Here is an 8,958-nt window from a genome sequence, read left to right as displayed (position 1 = left end):
TGCGCCTGTCCACCTAATCAGTCGATCGGCTGACCTTCATAAAAATGAATCAGTCTTGGATCACCAGCTACCAAGCACCTGATGCTGATGTAACCGAATATTTTTTTTTTAATGTGAGATCCCTTCAAGACTGCCTATGCTGATGCTGAGTGACTATCCTGTTATGCTAAGTGACTATCCTCTTCCTCCTCAATGTTCATGCTGATAGCTTATAAGAACATTTTTGGTTCTGGGCACCGCCACCAGTGGCTAAGGCCCAATTTTTCAGCCCCTGTTTAACAGGAGCGTGTAATTACAATTTTTGATGCAATACTTTGCAGCAGGGCACGTTCCTGCGTTCCAACTAGAGTATCTGTGAGGGCTTGCAGTGTTGTGGCACCAGCACCAGTGCCTAAGGCCCAATTTTTCAGCCTGTTTATCAGGGGCATGTAATTACAATTTTTGATGCAATACTTTGCAGCAGGGCTCATTCCTGCGCTCCAACTAGAGTATCTGTGAGGGGTTGCAGTATTGTGGCACCAGCACCTAAGGCCCAATTTTTCAGCCCGTTTAACAGGGGTATGTAATTACAATTTTTGATGCAATAATTTGCAGCATGGTTTATTCCTGCGCTCCAACTAGAGTATCTGTTAGGGGTTGCAGTGTTGTGGCACCAGCACCAGTGCCTAAGGCCCAATTTTCAAGTGGTCCGTTCGAATGTTCTGATGGGAACCAAACCACAGTTTTTTAAAAAAAAGTGTGGGGTCAAACCCAAAATCCGTACCAGACCCTTATCCAAGCATGTAGCATGGCAGGCCACAAAAGGAGGGGGGTAAGCGAGGTCCCCACTCTGAGCCATAACAGGCCACAACATTGGGGGGTGCTTTGGGGCAGGGGGGACAAGGGCTTCTCATCCCCACAACCCTTGCCCAGTGGTTGTAGGGGTATACAGGCAGGGGGCTTGTTGGACGCTGGTGGAAGCCCCCTTTAACAAGGGGGTCTGCAGATCCCAGCCCCCCCTATAGGAATATGTACGGAGTACATAGTACCCCTATTTATTCACCAGAAAAGTGTAAAAAATAAATAAAAACACAAACGCAGTTTCTGACAAATCCTTTATTAAAAAAAATGCCCCCTGAAGTAAATCCAGTGTCAATCGCTATGAAAGCCGACCACCGATCCAAAAAAACAAACAAAAAAAAGAGGTGCGCACACAATGCTTACCTTATGGCAACTGACACAGCTCTGGTTCCCACCAACGGTAAATATATAAAAAGGGTCACCTGTTATCGGCACTCCAGGGCCTCCAAAATGTGATAGGTAGTCAGGAAATTAAATGTGTAATTTACAGTATGCTATTTTAAAGCCTAAAGGTGCTCCTTGGATTTTGGGCCTCTATGTGATTAGACTCTGAAAAAGTCTCACATATGTTGTATCACCATACTAGGGGAAAGTAGTAAAATGCATTTTGGAGTGTAATTCTAAGTGTGACCATACTGTGTGTTATGATATTTTATTAATTATCAGCTTTGTGTAAAAAAAATAAGTTTCCTTTTTATATTTTTTTAAAAACTTGTGGCAGAAAAATTAAATCCTCAAAAGTCTCATCATGCCTATAAAAAAATACCTTGAGGTGTTTACTCTTCAAAATGTGGTGATTTTGTGGATTTTTCTCCTATCCTGGCACTTTAGTGCCTCAAGAAATGTGAGTGAGGGTCAGGAAATCAGATGCACTATTTGCCTGAAGGTGTTCCTGGGATTTTGGGCCCCTCCATGCATCCAGACAGAACAAAAAGTCTCACACATGTGGTATCCCCATGCTTGGAAAGTGTGGAAGAATGTGTTTTGTGGTGTAATTCTAGTGCCCCGTACACACGGTCGGATTTTCCAATGGAAAATGTGTGATAAGACCTTGTTGTCGGAAATTCCGACCGTGTGTGGGCTCCATCACACATTTTCCATCGGAATTTCCGACACACAAAGTTTGAGAGCTTGCTATAAAATTTTCCGACAACAAAATCCGTTGTCGGAAATTCCAATCATGTGTGTACACAAATCTGACGCACAAAGTGCCACGCATGCTCAGAATAAATTAAGAGATGAAAGCTATTGGCTACTGCCCGGTTTTAGTCCCGACGTACGTGTTTTACGTCACTGCGTTTAGAACGATCAGATTTTCCGACAACTTTGTGGGACCGTGTGTATGCAAGACAAGTTTGAGCCAACATCCGTCTGAAAAAATCCATGGATTTTGTTGTCGGAATGTCTGATCAATGTCCGACCGTGTGTACGGGGCATAAGTATACCCATGTTGTGTGCGAGAAATAACTTGTTATGGCGTATACAGGAAGGGGGAATAACATGGCGGTCTTTAAGTGGTTAACAAACAATAAAAACTAAGATAGAATCTAAATCAAAACCTTTATAATTGAAGATAATAAACCATAAAGTGTATTTATTATTGGTTGGACCAATGAGAAGCCGGCTTCTTCAGTAATACATAAAAAGAGCAAAAATGTACAGAAACTGATATCAACCAATAAGAAGTGTTGTTCATGTATTGTCATATCTGGCCATGTATTAGCACAGTTTAGTTGTATGGTGCAGTCTGTGTGAGTGCGGGACCAAGTCATCTCTGTATGTTTAGAGGATCGTATTACTAGAATTCAATCCCTGCAGACTCAGATCTATCAAACCGAACCTGAAAAACATTCAATATATCCCCCCCCCCAACACACCACTGTTATCATGAGAAAGATTGTTATCTCATGTGAATTCTCTGATGTAGCACAAGGTTTCCCTTCGTCATGAAAGATTTCCCGCACTCTGAGCATGAATAAGGACGCTCACCTGTGTGAACTCTCTGGTGTACAATTAGTTTTTCTTTTGTAATGAAACCTTTCCCGCACTCTGAACATGAATGGGGGCGCTCCCCTGTGTGAAGCTTCTGGTGTCTATTAAGATTGCCTTTCAGAGTGAAACGTTTCCCGCACTCTGAACATGAATAGGGACGCTCACCTGTGTGAATCATCTGGTGCTTAACAAGAATTTTTTCCCCAGTAAAACCTTTCCCGCACTCTGAACATGAAAAGGGCCACTCACCTGTGTGAATTGTCTGATGTTTAAGAAGGCTTTGTTCTCTAGAGAAACATTTCCCGCACTCTGAACATGAATAGGGACGCTCACCCGTGTGAATCATCTGGTGTTTATTAAGACTTTTTTTCTCAGTGAAACCTTTCCCGCACTCTGAACATGAAAAGGGACACTCACCTGTGTGAATTGTCTGATGTTTAAGCAGGCCTATTTTTTGAATGAAACATTTCCCACACTCTGAACATGAATAGGGACGCTCACCCGTGTGAATCATCTGGTGTTTATCAAGACTATTTTTCTCAGTGACATTTTTCCCACACTCTGAATATGAAAAGGGACTTACACCTGTGTGAATTGTCTGATGTGTAAGAAGTCTGTGTTTTGTAGTGAAACATTTCCCGCACTCTGAACATGAAAAGGGACTTACACCTGTGTGAATTGTCTGATGTGTAAGAAGTGTGTGTTTTGTAGTGAAACATTTCCCGCACTCTAAACAAGAAAAGGGGCGCACACCAGTGTGAATTTTCTGATGTTCAAGAAGTTGTCCTTTCCTAATAAAACATTTCCCGCACTCTGAACAAGAAAAGGGACGCTCACCAGTGTGAATTTTCTGATGATCAAGTAGTTGTCCTTTACTAATAAAACATTTCCCGCACTCTGAACATGAATAAGGACGCTCCCCAGTGTGACTGTACCAGTGTGTAAGAAGGTTTTGTTTGCTAGTGTAACATTTCCCGCACTCTGAACATGAATAGGGACGCTCAGCAGTGTGACTGTACCAGTGTGTAAGAAGGTTTTGTTTGCTAGTGTAACATTTCCCGCACTCTGAACATGAATAGGGACGCTCAGCAGTGTGACATTTCTCGTGTCTAAGAAGTTCTCTCCTTTTTGTGAAAAGTTTCCCACACACTGAACATGACAATGAAGTCTCTTCTGTGTGATCTCCTTCCTGCCCTGAAGAAGATTCCTCGGGAATAGACGGATCTATTAAAGTATTTCTACTGTGAGATCTTAGAGTCCTGGAATGTGATTTATCAGAAGATTCCTCAGACGTATTCCGCACATTATGGTCATCTGCTGAGAAATAATTTTACAATAAATGTTAGAAGAATTTTTGGAATCTTGTATTCAATGTCCCTTTACAGTGCGATCCCCTTTATATCACAGTGCCCCTTTACATTACATTGCCCCCCACAATCACAGCCCCCTCATCACTGTGCCCCTTCACATTACAGTGCCCCCCGCAATCACTGTGCCCCTTTACATTACAGTGCCCCCCGCATTCACAGCCCCCTCATCACTGTGCCCCTTTACATTACATTGACCCCCGCAATCACAGCCCCCTCATCACTGTGCCCCTTTACATTACAGTGCCCCCCGCAATCACAGCCCCCCATCACTGTGCCCCTTTACATTACAGTGCCCCCCCGCAATCACAGCCCCCTCATCACTGTGCCCCTTTACATTACAGTGCCCCCCGCAATCACAGCCCCCCATCACTGTGCCCCTTTACATTACAGTGCCCCCCCGCAATCACAGCCCCCATCACTGTGCCCATTTACATTACAGTGCCCCCCGCAATCACAGTTCCCACATCACTGTGCCCCTTTACATTACAGTGCCCCCCGCAATCACAGCCCCCCCATCACTGTGCCCCTTTACATTACAGTGCCCCCCGCAATCACAGCCCCCATCACTGTGCCCCTTTACATTACAGTGCCCCCCGCAATCACAGCCCCCCATCACTGTGCCCCTTTACATTACAGTGCCCCCCGCAATCACAGCCCCCCATCACTGTGCCCCTTTACATTACAGTGCCCCCCGCAATCACAGCCCCCCATCACTGTGCCCCTTTACATTACAGTGCCCCCCCGCAATCACAGCCCCCATCACTGTACCCCTTTACATTACAGTGCCCCCCCCCACAATCACAGCCCCCCATCACTATGCCCGTTTACATTACAGTGCCCCCGTAATCACAGCCCCCATCACTGTACCCCTTTACATTACAGTGCCCCCCCCCACAATCACAGCCCCCCATCACTGTGCCCCTTTACATTACAGTGCCCCCACAATCACAGCCCCCATCACAGTGCCCCCCCACAATCACAGCCCCCCATCACAATGCCCCTTACAGTCATGGTCCCCCATCACTGCCTCTTTAAATCTCTTCCTCCCCTGCACAGTCCTACTTTCAGCAGAGCAGAGGCAGTTATCAGCCCTCTGTGTCCTCTTCTGGGTCTCCCGCCCCACCGACAATGTCATCCAATCAGCAGGGCAGGGGGTGGGAGGAGCTGCAGATCTGAATGCTTGGTAATATGAAAAGACTCCCACTCTCTCTCCAGATCTCCTGCCCCCTTCCCTGCCGATTAAATGATATAGTCAGTGAGGTGAGAGGCCCGGGGGAGGGCACACAGGCTGTTATGACCGCACAGCAGGAGGTGAGTGACGACCGTGCTCTGTGATAGTCCTGTCCGGACTGCAGTCACCACTCACCTCCTGCTACGTGGACCGATCATCAACAGGCCACGGACTGGTACTGGTCTGCAGCTTGGGGACCCCTAATCTACAGTGTCTACACCTCATTTGTTGGGAACATGACGTTATATTGAGGAATGGAGATGGGCCTTTCATATGGTGTACAGTATCTCCTCCTCATTTGGTGGGAACATGACGTTATATACTTTATACTCATAGAAGTAAAATAATAATGGAAACTGGTTCTATATTTAGTGTTTTTTTACTTACTTGTGTCCATATGTAGAGAAGATTCCTCCTGTTTACTTTCCATAGTCACCTCCCCCTCCTCCATAGACTGCTGATCTCCACTCACCAACCTCTCTTCTTCTTCCTCTTTATCCTCAACTTTGATGTCTTTCAGTTCTTCACCCTAAACCCCAAAGATGGTAGAATACGTTGGTACAAAAGAAACAAGCGATTACACAGAAGAATGTCCTCTCATGGATTAGAATACATTTTGAGTTCTAGTTACTCAGTACCACCTACCTGATGATGGTGAGGGATGGTGTGATCTTCCTGTGTGGAATCCCGGGATTACAGAGAATGGGGACATCCTTCTGGTGGGTTCCCATTACTGGATCCATCTGTAGGAAACACACACACTGACTGAATACATTGTTTCTATGTGTTTATCAGATGATGGGGGATCTAGGTGGACCCTCCGTACTGCTCTCTCCTTTACAATAAAGTCTCCTCTTACCCGGTGATGTGAGGGGCGGCTGATTCTCCATCATGACATCCTTGTAGAGATCCTCGTGTCCTTCTAAATAGCTCTGTTGTCAGACAGTGAGGTGGAGGCACTGTGATGGGTGATGTCCTGTGAAGACGGCTGCTGGGTGTTAATGGATCTCCAGATGTTTATTGCTCTATAATCCTGTGTGAAGACAGGAAGTCATAATGATCACTTCATACTTTCCAGAATTATCCCTACTTCTAGCCATGTCAAAAAATAACCCCCGATAACAGTATTTTATGTTTGTGTAGTAGTGAATGTTGGAGATAAAGACATCACAGTGACTATGGAGGAAGGGAACGGACATGATGGGGGGATTTATTGGTGCAAGTAGAAAAATAATCTTATTACCCTCTTTGTGTGTTCCAGCGATGTGTGCTCTCTTTTTCCTCCTCCTTTCACCTTGGATATTGTACATTATACAACGTTCTATGCTTATCTTTCATCAGCTCCCGTCAGAGTGATCCGCGCACAATATGTGATGTTGCTCTCTTGTTAGAACTGCATCATGTGATGCATCTCAGGGTACGGAGTGAATGTATCCTATATCTAACCCATCCTCCGCCCATACTTCCTGTGTTTCTTCGAGAGGGGTTTGGCTGCAAAGTGGAGCTCCACGGATGACAGGAAGCACGTGGCCTCCACTCCACTTCCTTTTTTCTTTTTTTTACTCAACTTTATTGTGAATCTCTGCAGCTGTAGCTCCACTACAGGAAGTGGAGGTCACATGATTTCTGTGTAGAGTGGGGCTCCACTACAGGAAGTGGAGGTCACATGATTTCTGTGTAGAGTGGAGCTCCACTACAGGAAGTGGAGGTCACATGATTTCTGTGTAGAGTGGAGCTCCACTACAGGAAGTGGAGGTCACATGATTTCTGTGTAGAGTGGAGCTCCACTACAGGAAGTGGAGGTCACATGATTTCTGTGTAGAGTGGAGCTCCACTACAGGAAGTGGAGGTCACATGATTTCTGTGTAGAGTGGAGCTCCAGTGACTGCAGTCTGCAGCACATACTGAGCCATTCTGGTGTTACTATTAATTAAGCCTGGGATTTGCAGAAATACAAGATATTTTTGGGAGGTTTTGTACTTTCAGTTAAAGTGCTGTCCTTGTAAAAGCAATTGTTTATTATTTACCAATTTTTATTTTTGATGATGATGGAAGTTCATGTTTATGTTGGAAGAAGAATACAATCCATGCTTTTGCACCCCCTTCATGCCAATTAACAGGACCAAGATTGAGACACACATGGATCTCCACACAAAAAAAAAAATTTCAAAAGGTATGTCGGGATTAAACCTCCTTTTTCTTGAAAATCATATATGTTCACCTCTGCCCGGATTAGCCCCCCCATATCAAAAATTTTGAAAAAATCTTATGCAGTTTGTTAGATTATTATTATTATTATACAGGATTTATATAGCGCCAACAGTTTATGCAGTGCTTTACAACATTAGGGCAGACAGTACAAGTACAATACAATTCAATACAGGAGGAATCAGAGGACCCTGCTCGTTAGAGCTTACAATCTAGGAGGGAGGGTCAAGTTATACAAAAGGGTAATGTGGGGGATGAGCTAATGGAGAAAATAGTGCAGTTGTTAGATGGAGGCAGGATAGGCTTCTCTGAAGAGGAAAGTTTTCAGGTATCGCCTAAAAGTGGATAAATTTGGAGACAGTCTGACAGATTGGGGTAGGGAATTCCAGAGGATGGGCGAGGCTCGGGAGAAGTCCTGGAGGCGGATATGGGAGGGGATGAGGAAGCTAGAGAGCAAGAGGTCTTGGGAGGAACGGAGAGGGCGATTAGGTTGGTATTTTGAGACTAGGCTAGTGATGTAGCTGGGGGCAGAGTTGTGGATGGCTTTGTAACTTATTGTTAGTATTTTGAATTTAATTCGTTGGGCGAGTGGCAGCCAATGGAGGGATTGGCAGAGAGGGGTAGCAGACACTGAGCAGTTTGTAAGGTGGATGAGTCTGGCAGCAGCATTCATGATGGACTGAAGGGGGGATAGTCTATTTAAAGGTAAGCCAATATGGAGGGAGTTTCAGGTGAGAGATAACCAGGGAGTGAATCAGGAGCTTTGTGGTTTCATTGGTTAGAAATGGACATAGTTTAGAGATGTTGCGGAGGTTGAGGCGGCAAGCTTTGGAAAGTGATTGGATGTGGGGCCGAAAGGAGAGTTCAGAATCCAGGATAACACCTAGCACCCTGACATGTGGGGACGGGTGGATGGTTGTGCCATTGCTCTTGACAGACAAGTCAGGGGAAGAGGCACGTGGGGGAGAAAATATTATAAGCTTGGTTTTGGACAAGTTGAGTTTGGGGAAGTGGTGTGACATCCATACAGATATGTTGGTTAGTAAGTTAGAGATGCGTGAGGAGACTAATGGAGTGAGTTGAGGGGTGGAGAGATAGATTTGTGTGTCGTCAGCGTAGAAATGATATTGACCAGCTGACCCAGGGAAGAGGTGTAGATTGAAAATAAAAGAGGTCCAAGAACAGAACCTTGGGGGACCCCGACAGAGAAGGGAAGAGGAGTGGAGGAAGTAGAAATGTAAGTTACACTGAAGGTGCGTTGGGATAGGTAGGATGAGAGCCACTGAAGAGCACAGTCACGGAGACCAAGGGAGTAAA

General features: G+C 45.2%; 1 protein-coding gene and 1 long non-coding RNA gene across 2 annotated transcripts in view; both read right to left on the bottom strand.

Annotated features, from left to right (window-relative positions):
• Positions 1-2,278: 2,278 nt before the first annotated feature.
• The window catches only part of LOC141104966 (uncharacterized), a 54,989-nt gene continuing 48,309 nt past the window's right edge, over positions 2,279-8,958 (bottom strand). Inside the window, exon 9 of the mRNA XM_073594776.1 lies at positions 2,279-3,941. Within this exon, the coding sequence (XP_073450877.1) occupies positions 2,741-3,941 (1,201 nt within the window). The 3' untranslated portion in view covers positions 2,279-2,740. The remainder of the gene's footprint in view (positions 3,942-8,958) is intronic.
• LOC141105006 (uncharacterized) lies at positions 5,911-7,029 on the bottom strand. Its single transcript, XR_012235509.1, has 4 exons — positions 6,677-7,029; positions 6,293-6,466; positions 6,079-6,176; positions 5,911-5,962 (listed from the first exon to the last, which is right to left on the bottom strand). It is a non-coding gene; the product is annotated as an uncharacterized lncRNA (long non-coding RNA).

Source organism: Aquarana catesbeiana, linkage group LG08 (assembly GCF_042186555.1).
Source record: "Aquarana catesbeiana isolate 2022-GZ linkage group LG08, ASM4218655v1, whole genome shotgun sequence".
In the NCBI taxonomy this organism is placed as follows: domain Eukaryota; kingdom Metazoa; phylum Chordata; class Amphibia; order Anura; family Ranidae; genus Aquarana; species Aquarana catesbeiana.
This window is presented reverse-complemented; position numbering and strand designations above follow the sequence as displayed.